Source organism: Oryzias latipes, chromosome 7 (genome assembly GCF_053564925.1).
Source record: "Oryzias latipes strain Hd-rR chromosome 7, Olatipes_Hd-rR_3.1".
Lineage (NCBI taxonomy): Eukaryota > Metazoa > Chordata > Actinopteri > Beloniformes > Adrianichthyidae > Oryzias > Oryzias latipes.
Window position 1 is genome coordinate 11,645,388 of NC_136243.1, and position 17,951 is coordinate 11,663,338.

General features: G+C 40.8%; 1 protein-coding gene and 1 long non-coding RNA gene across 2 annotated transcripts in view; one reads left to right on the forward strand and one right to left on the reverse strand.

Moving 5' to 3' along the window:
* The window catches only part of plekhg5b (pleckstrin homology domain containing, family G (with RhoGef domain) member 5b), a 90,801-nt gene extending 76,932 nt beyond the window's left edge, over positions 1 to 13,869 (reverse strand). Inside the window, exon 1 of the mRNA XM_023956883.2 lies at positions 13,232 to 13,869. Within this exon, the coding sequence (XP_023812651.1) occupies positions 13,232 to 13,313 (82 nt within the window). The 5' untranslated portion in view covers positions 13,314 to 13,869. The remainder of the gene's footprint in view (positions 1 to 13,231) is intronic.
* Positions 2,968 to 3,676, forward strand: LOC144994043 (uncharacterized). The gene is made up of 3 exons (XR_013657421.1): positions 2,968 to 3,148; positions 3,221 to 3,351; positions 3,533 to 3,676. It is a non-coding gene; the product is annotated as an uncharacterized LOC144994043 (long non-coding RNA).
* Positions 13,870 to 17,951: the final 4,082 nt, after the last annotated feature.

Genomic DNA, 17,951 nt, shown 5'->3' on the forward strand with positions numbered 1-17,951 from the left:
TCAGGGGATTGTCTCATGTGAATGGTTGTGTTCACTGACCTTAAAATCAATTTTTCTGTTGTACACGACACTCAAATATCTGAAAAACTATAACTATTGGTCTTCCTCCAGGCCTCTTTCCTCTTCAATCTCAGAATCCTTTAACCAACACCCTGTTCCTCCTTTAACATGTCTGTGTTTCACACTTGTCCCAACTAAACTGGTGCCTTTCAGCAGGAGTTGAGTGGAGCAAACTCCAATCAATTTGACCGACTCACTTCATGATTTGAAATCCTGTGGGCGAGGTCACTTTTAAAAGCAGCATTTACAAGCAGGGACTGACTTTAATTAGTCATATGATCTGCTTTCTGGAGGTGTCCAGCCCGTGGCGTGAAATGCCTTTCTGAAAGTCACAGCCGAAACTTTCCTACTCCTCAGAGTTTCCGAACATTATTCACCTCGTTCAGTTTTCTGGACCAAAAAAAAAAGAAAAAAGAGGGGCAATAAAATTGTATGAAACAAAGATCCAAAAGCCAAGTGTGGTGACAGATGGTGAAGTTTGATGAAACGAATGTGGCCCTATCCACATTGGAGCTTTAGCCATGTTATGGTTGAACACTCAGACTCATGACTGTGTTTTCAGCAGGTGAATGGAAAATCTACAACAAACAAAGAACTAACTGAAAGCTAAAACTTGGAAAAATTGAGGGGGAAAAAAATAGCAGAAAAGGAATCTATTCAAGTTCTGTTTATTCTTTTATGTCAGTGTGCATTTCTCATGTTTATTCTCCAGGAGTAGAGACATTCAATTGTTATGATTGGTTGTGTAAGTAACATTTTTGCTATGGCACGCCACAACCCATTTGCATTACGCACCGCCACCTGCCATCTGATTGTGTATGAGAGCTAACCACGAGTGAGCACGGAAACGACGAGGGGTTGGCCGACCTCTAACAGAGGAACAACAAAGGAACAAGCTCCAGTGAGGAGGAACAGAAAACTAAAACATCTGTGTATCCCGGAGAGGGTCAACATCACTCTGCTTCATCATTTAGCATGAACACATCCAGGCGCACGCGGCCACAAATGCAATGAATACGCCTGTGTGTGAATGGAAATGATGGCACGCAAAGCCTCGCACTTTGAAATCACCAACAGACCTATCACCATTTTTCACATCAAAAGCCATGCAGGCGGATTTAAAAAAAATTAAAATAAATAAATGCTGTCGTGCAGACAGAAAGAAATGACTTTAGAACGGGTTGCATTGGATGATGATAGAGAAATATACTCCTAAGTGAGGAGGAGGAAAACACAAAACAGCCAACTGATTTGGGATCACATCAGGAAACAGCACAAATGCAAAAGAGGGAAAAGGAGAAATCCCAACAGAACAATGGAGAGACGAACCAGAGACAAAAGTCTGAACTGTAATAAGCTTGGTCCAGGGCCAATCACCCAAAGACTGTTAACGTTCATATCGCCCTCGGCAACGCATGTTCAAGCAACCACTTCCAATGAAAAGCCTATGTAAATGTACATTTTTGTGCGTTTCGGCCTTCCACATACAGAACTCTCGCATTTGCGCTTAGCTACACAAGATTCTTCAGCTGTTTTTGGGCTCTACCTAGAAAACCCACGGCCATCTAAAGTTAAACCAGGTTGAACTTTGACCCATCAGGAAGTCTGATTTGATGGTGGCGAATGGACAGCGTCCCCTTTAACCCACAAATGTGCCAACTGTTTGAGAAATTGAATATGGAGGAGACATTAATAATTGTCATTTGTGCCCGGCCAGAATTCTGTGGCACCACATCTTTATACAGCGGAATACAGCTGGGAAAGGAAGAGCCTGGAACAAGATTTGCAAGATTTACACCTCTTTGACATTTCACACCAAACCTCTTCCAACTGCAGGCGGCGGACATGAGCTACTAAACAGAAAAGATGAAACAATACGCCCCTCCCCCTTATCCAGTGGGAACACTAGTGCTGTGTCCGAATTACCGCCCTAACCCCTATATAGTGCACTATATAGTGCGGTCGCCATTTTGTAGTGCTGTCCGAATCTACAGTTCAAAAATCATGTGCACTAGAAATTTCCCAGAATTCTCTACGAAAAACCAGTGTGGATCGATGCTCACTCGATCGGCGAATATTGCCCAGAATGCACTGCGTTCATACCAGAATGCATTGCGTGTGACCCACAATACACTGCGTTTGAATTATTCAAAGATGGCGGACGGTTGCGCTAGAAAGAGGACTTAAAAATGTAAGTATATTTAAAAGTATCTTGTATATGTTGTAAAATATATTTGTAAATACGTAAGATGACTTGTTTAATATGTTATATTCCTCAATCGACAACCTACATTGTTTTGAAGCTCATCAATTTCGGTAATGCTAAAGCTAACGCTAGCGCGAATTAGCATTGAAGGCTAAAAACAAACGCTGTTGATAGTACATCAAAAAGCAGTGAGTTCTAACCGTAGTCATAAGTTATTAACACATTTTTAAAATGTGTTTATATATGTAGGGACAGACGAGGATAAGGAAAATCTGATCCATCTGTGGATGGAGAAAGCCTGTTTGTTATCAGGCTAGCTCGTGCCGGATGGGAGTGAGAGACACTTGATCAGATTTGTATTTATTTATCATTAAACTGTAATCGTTGTCATGTTGGGGTAAAGGTTGTTGTTGAAAGAGGAGAGGAGGATAGAGCACGAAGGGACAAAGAGTGACAGGAGAGTCTGTTAAGCTTACCTGAGTTTAAAATATTGTTCAAAAATGTAACGTCGTCGTTGTTTTTGCAATTTGTTTAATAAATGCATGAACAAAAATGAATTATTTAAATGCATTATTTAAATCTGAGCCATTTTTAACAATCTCAAAGGGATTTTCATATAAATATCAAATGTACATATTTACATTTTCGTTTTATGTTAACATTTATTTTTATACATGTTAACAATAATCCTGGTCTTCCTGAGTCATGTGTGTCACAGTTGGAGCTGAAAGGAAAGCAGAGATCTGTCCTCGCAGACGGACGCCACTTTCCCCGTCCTACTGGTTCCTGGTGTGGCTCAACATCTGTGGCTCCCAGCAGTCCCCTTCGCTGATGCACAGATTGTGCAGAACTGAACTGCAGGCAATGATTTTCATTGCAAAGGTTGGTTTTACTTCCAGTGCCCCCAGAAATATTGCTCTCCTCCTCATTTGCCAAATGCTCTCTCCACCACAGAGCGTGTTCTGGAGTGGTTCTGGTTGTAACGGGCCTGAACCGCATTCCTCATGGGTTCTCTGTAGGGTGTCAGCAGCGTGATGGGATGAGCAATGCAGGGATACCCACCATCACCCAAAAGGATCCTTCAGGTGGGTAATGTTTGATTTACATAAATGGGGCTTTTACGTAGAACCTGTGAACTGTGGACTGATCCTTGAACTTGATTCCCAACAAAAATATCTCTAAATTTGGCTTAGAGTCACCTACAGCCTGCAGTTGAATGGAATAAAAAAGCTTCCTGTTAAAATAACAAGCTGTATTTTCTTTTAGGGCCTTTATTCTTCAGTGGCAGCTCTCAATGCTCCCCACGACCTTTTGGAAGGTGGAAGACCAAGCAAGCTGCTATAAAACCAGAGGTGACTTATGGTAGTTCATTCCCACTGGATGCTGGGTGACCCTGCTCATCAGCTGGAGGATGCAGTCTGCCGTCCTGTGGACAACGTCGCTCACAGTGGACCGTGGCATGTCAAAGGCCCTGGTTACCACACCGTAAGATGTGCCACATGCCAGCCAGAAAAGAAACACCAGGACCTCAGTCTCCTGTGCCCCCCCCCCAGAGTGTGAGGAGCCCGAAGCTGCTCCACCAGATGCTCAATGGTCCTGCGGGTCAACCGATCTGCAGGTCTGCCGGTCTGGTTTTGTGTCGGACTGAGCGTCAGCGTGAAGGGCCACGACAGACACCTTTATGTTGGCAAAGCAGTAGAGACGTGGAAGACCCTGGAAAATAGAAAAATAATTATTTCATTGAGAAAATTAAATCTGATTTTTTTGAATGTTTCATTTTATTCTGATGTCTTACATTTTAGTTTATGACGTATTCATAAATGCTGGAAAATCGCGTGTTTTTTGGCTGGGTTTTTGGATTTTTATATAAATATTTAAAAATTAAAGTATTTTTGTTTAAATCAAGTTATATGGTTTGACTCTGAATAAAAAATACTAAACTTTGATCTCACAAGTGTTTCATGTAGTTAGACTATACAGTTAATAGTCCAGTGTTGAAAAAGAATTTTAAACTCTTACCCAGCAGACTGTGTAACCTTGAGCACAATTAGTGACAAATGCTTAAATTGAACTAATAAAAAACTTTAAGTTTAACTCACAGGTTGTTCATGTCTGGCCAGGGCTTCCAGAGGAAATCTTCTGAGACGCCTGCTTCTCCTTGCCGTCCTGTGATGGTGCATATCTGCTCGTTTTTGGTTTGATCCCATCAAAAACGGTTGAATTATTGCCAGGAACACGGACAGATTCATATTTAAAGCTATTTTCAGTAAGGTAGAAGAGAAAACTACAGAAAAAAAATGCCTCCTCGCAAGAGCCCGTAAATCGTTCAGCGGCACAAAAATAAATATTGCCATGGAGTAATAACATGGGGGTTTATTTATCAACAAATACATAAAATCTACACCAATGTGTTTGTAATTTTATTATTTATAAATCAGCCACATTTTCCATGATCAGAACTCAGCAGATTCATAAATAGTCTTCATAAAATGTTCATATTTATTATATTTTTAATTTGACAAATGGGTGTCATTCTCCGCGTTAAATAGAAGTAGTTCCCCTCCAGACCAGGTGGTGGCAGTAATGCGCCACTTTGTTTCCGTGCCAAGCGCCATTTGAAAACACCCGAAAGAGAAAACTAGTGAGCACGGGTGTCCGAATTGCTTTGAAAATTCAGAGAACTATATAGAGAACTATATAGTGCCGCACTATATAGGGTTTTAGTAGTTAGGGGTTAGGGCGGTAATTCGGACACAGCCTAGGTCTAAATGTGCAATCGAAAACCAGTGTTTTACGCATTCTTGAATATGCGTCACATGCCTTGTGTGTAGCTTTAGGGTTGGTGTGTCTGTAGCTTTAGGGTGCAAACACCAACATAGTTAGACACATCTATGCAACCCATGCATGTCTCAACTTTGGAGTTCCATCAAAAACTAAAACCTCCTCTGCTGGTCTCAGGTTCAGATTAAATCGCTTCGGGCTTTTTATTTTTTCTAAGAAAGCAATATTAACATGGGGTCCGTTCCCAGTTTGGCATCCTTTCATTATTGTAACAGTGCTGCAATTTTCGCTTTAATGTTAGCGGATCATGTGACAAGATCAAAGCATCCCTGTGCTCAAGAGGATTATGATGCACAGAATATACATATTAAGCCGTCCTGGATCAAAATCCATTTAGCTAAAAGACTTTTAGAGTTCCACTCTGATCTTCTTTTGATCTATTGTAGAAGTGTTCCCAGTAGTCTTTTAATCATGGTTATGCCGTTTTAAGCAAAAAAAATAAATAAAAAAACCTGTGTCGTCTTCTGGGACAGTTTTTGCAGAGTTCAATTCAATTTTATTTATATTTATATTCCCTTTCTGGGTTGTGGGCGGGACTTTTAAGTAAGCCCACCCCCATCCCAATTTCCATCCGTTTAAACTCTCTCCCGCTACTGTAACCGGGGCAACAAAAATGGCGAGCAATATTGGAGCTATCCAGACGTACAGTCTCAAGCCAGATTCTAACTCAGGCGAGGAAAACAAAGACGTACGTGACTCTATTTGCATGCAAGTGGAGGTATCAGAATGGAACAGGGAGCTTGTGGCAGATTGTAGACGGAAACATGTTCAAAACAGCAAAAACAAAATCCTTTTCTGAGTGGGTCTAAGAGTCTTTTTACTCGGCTCCACGTAGCAGTTTGCTCACTTGAACACTTTTTGGGCAGACTTGAAGGTTCTCTTGAAACTTTAATACCCAGCAAATACCTTTTACTGAGCGGTACGGTCCAGTCCAAACCAGTCCAGTATTTTGAGCATTTCTATAAAATGGACCCATTAAGCCGGACCGAACCATTTTAGGGCTACCGTAGGTTGTAGGTCCATAGAACAATGGAAAGGACCAGTCAGTGCCGAGTTACTGTCATCACACAATGAAATCTGTTGATTGGCGGAAGGTCACTACAACAATAGAAAGCGCCAAGTTGGCGCCGCCAACATTTTTGTCTGTATTCCTTCACCGCCCGCAATCTTTTCTCTAACAACATTAATTGATTTGTTTGTACAAAGGACCAAAAGCCTAGCAGAAAAAAGGGGATGATCTCTATTGTTGTTGTCGATAGCAACTTTGAGTGGAGACTCTCATCTGAATTCCTGGATCATTCTAAACCGGACAGGACCGGACCGCTCAGTGGAAACTAGGCATAAGTGGACCAAACAACCAACTACAGGTCTACCAGGTGGAAAAGGTTTTGGTTTTCAGTTATTCATATACAGTAAACCCTTGTTTATCGCGGGGGTTACGTTCCAAAAAGAACCCATGATAGGTAAAATCCGTGAAGTAGAAACCTCTTTTTTTTAACAAGTATTATACAATTAAAAACTCTATTATACATTGAAAAGAAAGAACAAACCAACCAACAACATATAACTTCTGAACTGTACTGTCAAATAATAATTTTAATCATCACTGTGAACAGAAGGCTTCAAATTGCAGAGATTAGCCCCGCCCACCGCGGCCTGAGAGTAATTGAATAATACGGGAGAAAATTTAAAATGATTATAGAAAATACAAAGTACAGTGGGACAAATAGTGACTCAGGTGTATTTCACTGCTCTTCAGACCGAGCCGCTGCATCCTGACTCCACGCTGCAGTGTTTTCTTCTTTTGAAGCCCGCGGTGCAGGTGTGTTTGTCTGGGAGAAGAACAAAGTGATAGGCAGTTGTTGTCGCTCTTTTTCTATGGGTTTTAAAGAAACTCGAAATTGCAAGAGAATTTGCACGTATGTATTGTAAATTTGGCAAGCTGATTTACGTACGTGTACATATTAAACTGCAACGATATTGACGCACAGGTAGAGAAAAAGCGAAGTGACTTTTTAGCCAATCAGAATGCAGAACACAATGCAAATCCGTGAAGTAGCGAAACCGTGAAAAGTAAACCGTGTTATAGCGAGGGATCACTGTACAGTGCAAATGCAGACAAGAGCAGACATCGGGGGTATTCCAAAAAGCAGGTTATGCTAGTTACCATGGTAAGTTTGAGACTAGAGGCCTGTTCACACCGGGACGAATTTCGCCGGCGATTTTCGCCGACGTTTAACGCCTCGTGACTAAACAAAGGGCACCAATGAGAGTGTGCACACCGACGCGAAAAAACGCCACGCGTTAAAGCGTCAAAAAAAAAAACGCCTCGGGTTTGTTTGTTTTTTCGAAATCTACTCGACCAATGAGAATGGCGCTTTTGCTCACGTGTCTGGAGCTTCTGAAGTTACAGTAAAACACAACTTGGGGGCGCTCAAACACAAAACTGCCTTGCTGAGCACACATACCAGCGAAGAAGATAGACGCCAAGTAGCGTCTACACAGCCGCGAAGCAATAATAACGGACATTCTAAAATATCCCCGAACCAAGCACCAGTTGGAGCTACTGATGCTTGAAATATTCATGTTTTCTTTGTTTGATTCTGACAAGCGTGTAAATACTTGCTCTCTTCTTCTGAGTGAAAAGCGACTTTAAGAAGCGTAAAGTTGCGCAGCGCCACCTTGTGTACAGGAGTATTTCTGTTTTACATTAAGCGCCATCTAATGTCAGGGAATGAAATTGCATGTTCACTCCACTCATCGTCAGCGAAAATCGCCTGGGTGTGAACACAAAAGACGTGGCGAAAAACGCTGGCGAATAACGCCTGGCGAATATTCGTCCCGGTGTGTACGGGCCTTAAGGAAGCGGATAACCTCAGCTTTTGGTTCCAAAAACAGAGGTATGTTTCAGGGTATGTCAAGTTGCCATAGCAACTAATGCTCTGAACATAACCTGGTCTGGAGCAGGTTTAGTTGAAGGTTAGTTTGTTTTCAAAGAGGTGAAGCAGCATGGCGTGTCCATTTAAAGATGATTTAGTGGATGAAGAAGCTCAGATAATACTTTTTCCACCATGAGAGGGTGATAAAAGCATGTTTGGATGTTGGAAAGATAAACCTTTTTACTTTGATCTAACTTAATTATTTGCTTCAGTTAAGATCATTGTTCTTTAGTTAAGTCAGCTTAAAAATAACACGTAGTTATCAGACATTTATTTTACTTTCATTCAAATTAATTCAATTAAGTAGGTGTAACTGTGGTGCTGCTGTTAGATCGGAACCCCAAGGAATTGTGGGATACCATTCCCTTAGCCTGTCTGGACAGATTTGGGTAGAAGTGTAGGTTTTTGTATAAATATGTTTAGTTGTAACTGTTTTACTGTGTTTTGCCGAGTTATTTTACCCTGTTATGTTTAATTCTTTCTGCACCATGAGTGAGAGGGAGGAAGAGGATGATTTGCTTATTTAGCACCACTAGTGCTAGAATATGGTATAAGAACTGCAGTTACAGTCAGTCATGATAATTAAATGCTTTGTATATATTGTTTTTCCACACTGTATCATTTATTTTAATTTTATAAAAATGAGAAAATCTGCAGCCTATAACTTAGACATAAAAGTGTTCAATAAGTACAATAAATTAATATGGAAAAAACATTTAATTGAATTGGAGTAATATTACATTTAGTTAGATAAATATGTATATTTGCGTTGTATAAAGAAATATTGAGTTGGATAGATGTAAGAAATTAGGTTAAATAAATTTAGCTCAGTTACTTGTTACCAATTGAATCAATTCATTCAAGTTTTATCAGTTGTATATTTATGTGCGTTTACTTTGTCCGTTCTTTGTCTCCAAGCAGAAACTCTCTTTTGCTGATGATGCAGCCGTATTACTTTTTTGATGGACGTATAAAATTAGAATCTCAGACTCCGTCTCACTGAAGTATAGCGCTCTCTTTTTTTCTCCACGCGTTTCCATGGTGACTCCGTAAATCGGCGATCCATTGAGAATGGCTTTATGTACTTGCTGTGCACGTGCATTAACCCAGGGTTACCAAGTCGAGCGTAGTTACGCCAACTCATATCCGGTCTTTTGGAACAGACATACCCAGAGTAAGCAAGTTCAGGCGGATTTAAGCCAGAGTTCAGGGTTAAAGTCAGGGTAGTTTAAACATGCTTTCTGGAATACCCCCCAGGAGTACACCCAAGAATAGAAGAGGGCTCATGCATCAAGACATTTTGGGGAACTCTGTTTGAAAGGGTGGACATTGTAACAAAACAAAATAAAATGTCGGTGCTTTGCTTTCACACTGCAACCTTAAAAGTTGACATACTAACCTGAAAGGTCAGGCAGTAACAACAGCTGCTATTTCTATTTCTATTTCTAAATTCCCATATTGCATTCACACGATACAAAGATAATACTTTTGTCATGATTCTGCTCAAAAATGATTAATCAGCTGAAATCTACCAGTCTGAAAGCCTCCTAACTGCACTTTGGTACTGCCTGTCATTTTCCACACAAAAAGTTCTGCCGTTTAGAAATGCATTTGCATGTTTTTCCAAACCTTAACCGGAACATAAATGAGATTACAGAGTGATCAGCTTTGAAGATCATCATTAGCAGCACCCCCGCTGTGTAGCAGGTCGCATCTAAACAGCAACGTTTGCAAAGACAGAGCCAGACATGAAAACATGTTAACCAATTTCAATTATTCCTTTAGATGGAGTCACAGCTTCAGTGATCCAACGTGAGCATCGGGACAGAAAAACAAAAGAAACTTCAAACATGGCAGAGATCTTTAGCCTATGTTTGTGTTTTTCAGAGGAGAACAGAGACCAGACAAGACATCTGGTCCCAGATTAAACCTGTGTGTTTAACACAAGCTTAAGACTCCGGTGGCCTGGAACACTGAGGGGTTCCAGACTCAACCAATTAATGCTGCTAAACTTCAACTCCGTGTTCGCATCACTTGCTGCACGAACTCATGAACTGCCGGCATTGCCTGCATCAACCGTGAGCATGTAAATTCAAAGAGAAACAGACAGCCGCCAACTCCAGAACCACACTCGTCCGTTTCTCAAATCCTTTAACCACAAACGATTACAATAAAAAAGTTGATTTCAAACCACAAATGTGACAAGATCAATACGGAATCCAGTTGCCGATGAGATCATTTGCCAGTAAAAGATAACGCAGATGAACCCACTGCTCATTTTCCTGTCATGCATGTGCAACCATTCCTATTGTAAATCATTGGTGATGCAGTCAGTGGTTTGTGTCCATGTTTACTTTCAAATAACTGATGCCAAAGATTGGATTCTCCCCCCAACAGGAGGCCTGCAGCCCACCACTTAACATGACATGGTCGTATGGCCAAAAACATTAGCCAAACCAGACACTCTGAACTTGTTTTGTCAAATATGAACTCTCACAAAGTGCATGCACTAAAATGTGTGGAGCGTATGCCTCAGTATTTCTGAATACCATCACTAAGCAAGTGTACAGGCTCACATAAGTACAATTCTCTTGCAGTAAGAGACTGTAGTTGGTTTTTCTGTTTAAAAAAACTGTAATCCCACAAAAGTTTTTCAGGAATATTTTTAAAAGTTACACATTAGAAAATATTTTGATTTTCTCTTTCATCGTTTGGAAGAACCGAGTCATTTGATGCATTCATTATGTTTTCGTGGGTTTAGCTTTTCTACTAACTCATGGGTTTACACTGGTGGCTTTACCACAGTGTATTGAAAGCAGTGGTTCTTATCTCCTGGGCCATGGACTGTACCGGTACCAAATTACTTTTATTACCTTTGTTTTATTTATTATCTGAAAGTTTCATTTAGTCAAACTACCAGAATCTCCACCACATCCATCCATAACTCACTCTTGACCATTGACTGTATGAGAAAACTGGACTGAGCCACTGTGACGTCCCCCTTAGAAACATCCGGCTTAAACAAAATGAAGTCAATTCAGTCGCTATTTTTTCACTATTTGGACACCGCTGTGTTGGACGTCATCAATAAGCTGTGATTGGTCGAGTCGGTCTCAGTCATTATTTATATGGCAACCCCTCTCCACAAACAGGACTGAGCTTATTGAAAATCCACACCCCTACTACTAAAGGCAGGATACACAAAATCTCTTCAAGGTTTTGACCAATCAACATGGAGGCCAGCAAGCATCACGTGAAGCATCTGATTGGCCATTTTATAACTTGAATAACTTGTGATAAAGAAAAATATAATAAAAAGAAACGAGGATTGGTGTGTTAGAAATAGGAAGGAGAGCAAGAATAGATTTTCTGACAAACATAATCACCGAGTTATAGCTGTTTATTTTGGCTTTTTGGAACCAGTTGGTCCTTCCTGTTTGGAACATGAGGGGAGAGGGGGGGGGGGGGGGGTCACCCGGTCCAGTTCTCATATACAGTCAATGGTCTGACACAGCTCAAATCGCTCAGCTCGATCACGTGTCCTAATACAGCTAACTTTTTAATGTGCATTCACACCGTCCACAGTGTTTCAGAATGCGCTCGCGGCTTCGTGAATGCACATTTAGTCGGGGGTGTTCACACCGGAGCTGCAGGGAGGGGGATTTTTCTCCTTTAGTCATTTTTTTTTTTTTTACTTTTATCATGGTTTGTCCGCTACCTACAGTTGGATGAGGCTTGATGTGAAACGTCAAAACGGTGCAAATCTTCCTCCAGGCTTTTCGTTTTCACAGCTCCATTCCTCTTGGTGTCTTATTAACACAGCCAGGTACAAACGGTAATTACTAATTTCTCCTTCAGCATCATGTTTACAACAGCTGGTATTTCTGTGTTTTGAAAAAGGTCAAGACCCAGACATCACTACCAAATCCGAGTCCCTGATTGGTGCAGGTTCAGCGTTTTCACAATATCGTAGTCAAAAGTTGAACCGGTTGAACTATCAGCGCACTATCAATACCTGCCTGATTTGTAGATAGCGCCCACGACCGGACTTAAAACCTTCCTTAGTGACGCACGATCACGAGCGGTCCAGATGCAGAAGCCCAAAATTATGGTCTGCGCGTATTTGCATAGACTTCATATTGAAAGTCTTGAATCGAATCGACGCAGCTGGTGTGAACGCAGCTTTAGAGCAGCTGCCCCGGCCCTCAAATAGAAACCTCAAATTTTGCAGAGTTAACCTCTTTGGAAAGTTTATTCAGGCAAAAAAAGATTCGGCGATCTAAAAAAAGAAAAGCCTTCGACTTCAGTGAAAAAGATCATCTCCGTTTAACAAGCAAACCCAGGAGTTTTGAACTTGATATATGGTTACATTGCAGGAGTCGCTCCCAGACACCAAACCCAGTCTGCACAATATGTGGTGACTGTCTAATATTACAAGGACACTGCTAATAAAGATGCAAACATGATGAATGATTGTTTTTCGTAAGGGGTGTTCATTTTATTTCCTTGCATTTTCCTACCAGACCTTAAAAGTTTGTGTTGAGTTTTTTAGCTTTCGCTTTGACCGTTAAGGGTAAAGTTAAGGGAAAATTTGTGAAATTCTTAACTTATGAAAGAAATTATGACTTTATTATTATAAAATATTGATCCTTTTCCCTCTTAATTTTACACTCCATTGTAGAAATCTATAAATAGCCTAATCACTTCTTTGGGGGCATTACCATCATTCCATAGGAAAGCAAAGAAAGTGCCTTAAGGTAGAATGAATATAAGAAGCAGAAGCAAATGCTCTGCTGGAAAAGTCTAGACAGATGGAAACTCTGAATGGGAGAGTGCAGGAAGGCTGCAGTAAATGACATTATTGGGAGTTTACATGTGTGGAATATCCATCAAGCCTGTGCTGTTCTTCAGCAGATCAGACTGTTCTGTCCTGACCAGCAAACCACGCGCTCCAGCCTCCAGCTGGGAGAACTGGTCACTTGGTGAATCCACTCTTCAACTTTGCAGACTGGAGCCATGCTTGACACAAAGAAGTGGATCAGAATCGCCGTGGGTTCGTCTGCTCCCCTCTTCTTATGAGGAGGAGAAGAGGAACTCAGACTGACTGATCCACAGAAGAAGGAGCTGCTCCTGCGTCAACGCCAATAAAAAAAGAAAAAAAGGACATCAATCAATTTCTACTCACTCAGTCGTAATCTGAGCCCGAGCCAGCTCCTTGGGGGCGATTTGTGCAGAACCGAATTCATGGTCCACTTGTTCGGTACCATCTGTGCACGCTATCTTTCCTCTGGAACCCCGCGTGTCCGCGCGTCTGTCGGCGTGGCGGCTTCAATCAGACCAAAACGCCAAACATCTACGCCGCTTTCGCTCCCATGTTGCTGCCTATAAGCAAGACTCTGGCTGCGGGTTCGGCTCTGTCTGAGCGGCAGCAAGCAGGCATCACCCCCATTCACCACCACTAAAGTTCACAAACAAACGGCTGCAGGCTAGTGTCGGTGAAAAAAAAAACCTGTTGCTCGCTTGGGGTCGGGAAGCCCGCTCTGCTGGTGACCGTGCGTAAAAAAAGGCTCCGCGGCGGCAGAAGCTTCTTTACGGCCTTTAAGGCTGCAGCTCCCTGAGTGGATTTCCGTGCAGCTGCAGCTTATCTTCCGCCGCCCCGTCTCACCGCCTCCTCAGACCCACCGAGGCGGACCTTCCATTCATTCAGGCGGTGGAGGCGCTGCAGCTGCGTCCTGAGGTGCATGGCGCAGCGCCGCCGCTGCTCCCAAACGAGGCGCGCGCGCGTGCACACACACACACACACACTCCATTCCGCAGCGCTTCATTCACATCTGCAGAGGTGCTGCGAGCCAAACCAACGCAGGGGGGCTTTACTTAGAAGGGCCCCTCCTAAGGTTAATTCACCTTTGTTTGTATGGTCTTGTACATTTTTTTAATTATATTTAGTCGCAATCTAAAATGTTTATGATTTGAAGATCCACTCCAATGACAGTTGTGTTTTTGACGTGTTCTTGCAGCACTTTTCTCAGCTGGGTCAATGTTAAATTCACAGCGGCCACGCCAACTCAGGTGGAGGTGGCCGGTTTCATTCAGTAAATGCACATAAACCCTCGTTCTGGGCATCCGTGTCCATATCTCTTGCTGTAAGCCTGCAGTAGAGCATGTAAACAAAGAGACTGTGGAAAGGGGGCAGAATAAGGCTTACTCCACTCCAACAGTCCCGGCCACAACTCAGAGGTGAACTATTGCCGCTCTGCAGAAACTATTTCCCTAGAAAACGTCACAGGTTTTTGATTTTGGTTAAAACGGGCATGATCCGAATTAAAAGACCACCGGGGACACTTTTACAATAGATCAAAGGACGATCAGAGTGAGACCTTCACAACAAATCTTTTTGTACATTTTTTTTTACATAGATACCGGTTAAATAGATTACTATATCTTTGTGCCATACGTGTAAATTCAGCATTATAAACCCCTTGACACCTGAATTTCTTTCCAGCCATGAAAAGGTTTTGCCTTTCGAGCAGATGCCAAATTAAGGTAATTTTGGATTGAAAGTGATTCGATGCATATTTGGATCAACAGGTTAAGTGAATGGCAGTGATACACATCAAACCTCTTAGTTTGTCCTTTTTTCTTTCCCTCCATCTCCAGAATTCGCTGTCTCCTTTCAGGGTCATGGGGCTGCTGGAGCCTATCCCAGCTGCTGACAGTGGAAGGCGAGGTTCACCCTGGACAGATCACCTGGGCCACACAATCACACCTAGGGGGGGATTGAGAGTCACCGATGAACCCATGAAGCATGTTTTTGGACTGTGAGAGAAAACCGGAGTGTCCAGAGAAAATCCACACATCCACGAGGGGAACATACAAACTCCACACAGAAAGGTCACAGCTGGGATTTGAACCAGGCCCTTTTTGCTTTTCTTTCGCGCTAACTTGAACAGACTTAACCCTAGAGCACTATCGCCAGGTGATTTTCACCCAAGCTAAACTATTTACATGAATTTCAATATGTTGCGTGTTAAGAAGTCTGTGCCTTCACCAGGGAAGTCTCCCAGGAATGGGTGGACCAAAGACCAAAGATTCTAGTATCATTTTATTATTTTTTCTTGAATTTTTGCCCTCAAATTCCTAATTTTTCAGTAATGTTTGAGCATGTTTATAGGAAACTTTTTATGCTTTTCTTTTTTTATTTTGTTACACATACCACAGTTGAAAATAAAAGAAAAAAACTCTAATTTATCTTGTGTTTTCATCTATTTCTTATGAGAAGTACTGTTTGTTGGGTATATTATAAGGGGTAAAGGTTACCAGGCAAACGTGATGGTGTAACTCTTTACAGCGAAAGTGTTCTAGGGTTGATATTACTGCTGAACACAGTTCACTAGTTACACTGCTGTGGCAGAACTCATTCACACTGCATTTCTCTGGTTATTGTAAATGCTGTTCTTGCATAGATCATTTCCATTCAAAATAAAGTTATTGTTATTGTGGATTTTGTTAATGACTTTGGTATGGCTTTTCTGTCTGTCATACAAACTAAAGCCTGCTAACTGCTGCTGCAACAGTTACGTTTCCCAGTTTGGGATCAAGAAAGCAACTTATCTAAATAATGTTTTGGGGCTTTTTTTCCTGACTGATAATTTGGATATTTGTTGTTCTAATATTCAAAAAGTTAACAATGTTGTCACAGAATCACAACCTGTTCAAGGTGTGCCCCAAAATGGGGTTTAGCGAGTTCTGAAGATGGATGGCACTTTTTTTTTTTTAAATAGGCAAACAACCTTAAATGTTGCTCACTATCCATCTTTTAAATCTGCTTATGGGGTCACAACACCCAGTTGCTTCTGGGTATTGGGGGAGGGACACCCTGGATGGTTTGTCAGTTCATTGCAGAGACACGCTTCCACATTGAGATGGGGGACTTTAGAGTCCACAATTAACTTATGGAGTATGTTTTTGGACTGTGGGAGGAAACCAGAGTGCCTGAAGAAAAGCCAAATGAGGGGAATAAGCTTCACACAGAAAGGACTGAGTTGGGATTTGAACCAGAGCCTGCTTGATGTGAGATTAGAGTGCTAACCACTACACCATCACAGAGCCACAAATATTGCTCTTGTTAGTGAATATGGTTTCAATTTCATTAACTTAGAACAAATCAATGGGCCCCTAGTCACCTCAGAAAATCCATCAGTGTCTCTGTAAAAAATAATATCACAACAAAGAGCAACAGCAACTCCACGTTATTCTTTCATATTTTTCCAGTAAGAAGTTACCTTTTCTGATGGCTGAAAGCAAAGAAAAACATTTAAAAGAGTGATGTCAATAAAAGAACATTAAAGTTACATAGTCTATGCAAAACCTATTAGTAACAATGAATGAACATAGGTGACAAATGTAGGAGAAAACGCAAAAAACATCAGATTTTAATTGTAAAAGGTGCTAAATTAGCTTGAAATTACTTTAGAAAAAATCTCTATAATCATAAAAAGTGCAGTAAAAAGTTGAAAAAACTGCTTGGAGAAATGCTAATAATAATTCATCTCAATATATTTATTATTTTTCTTTTAAAAGAAGATGACTAAATTAGGTCAATTTAAAAACATTTTTTAAACATATTTATACCACCTGAAAATGGTTGAAAGTTGCTATGAAAAATTAAAATGTCAGTATTTCATATAATCTGTATAAATCCAGCACAAATTATTTTAAGTTTTAAATGATCTTTTCAGCTGAAAGTTTGATTACTTCCTAGCTAAAGGTTTGAAACATTGATATTTATTTCGAGAAAGCATAAAAAAGCTTAAAACTTTAAAATCTATAACTATAAGCAGCAGGAAGAAACGGATAGTTTAATACTTAAATTGTGGAATTCTACGCAGTAAAGATTTGATGTCCTGAAAAAATGAAAAACTTTCTGAATCGTGAGAGGAATATTGAATTTTTTTTAAATAAAAAGTTGAATTATTACTTCAAGAAACCACTTTAAAATTAACACCTAATAAAGTTTTCAAAGTCAATTAAAATCACTTAAGAACAAAAAATAAATGTTCAGAAGATTAAAGTTTAAAAACGTTGTCCAGATTATTTTAAGTGACAACAATAGAAAACAGGAATTTAGGGTTTTAAATAGTAGCATGTAAAGAAACAGGACTAAAAGACAGAAAAGACCAATAAGACAAAAAAAAAGGTATTAGTGATCAGGGGGTTGAATAATCTGTGTATTGAAGCAAAAAAATGTGTCACTGAACTTTCCATCAACACAACATGAAATCCACTCAACTCCAGCCAAGAGGCATCTGCAGCTGAATGGAGGACACAAAGACCTCCAAGGAAGCAACCGATCACTGCACAAAGAGGCGTGTGGAGACATGCAGGCTGTTGGATTGTCATGCAACTCCAGAGACAGTTTGCAGATCCACAGGGGAGGAGGGTGTGGCGTCTCAGAGAACCCCCACAGACCATTCCCACCCACGCCACCTTTGAAATTAGAACCACAACAGTCCGGCTTCGCCGCAGAAGCCTTTTTTGGTTTGTGGGACGACAAAAAAGGTCGATTCAGATGTTGGGTTTCTTTCATGAAAACTGTCGATAAAATGGGGAAACGTGATAACTCAGAGTAATCAGAATATTCGAGTAATCAGATCTGATGCTTTTACGTGAGAAATCAAATCTTTAATCAAACTCTGCATATCAAACTATTATCACATTCTAATTGGCCAAGGAATCCGTTTTTTTCTTCAAAACTTGTGGTCTGGATTAAACTTTGGTTCTTTGAGTTCTCTTTCACAAAAGAGGCTGAAAAGGTTTACTGTTTAAACTCAAGCAAACTATTTTTGTTCCAATAACTAATTTTTGTTAATACTTTTTGTTTTATACTGTAATTTACACATGAATTA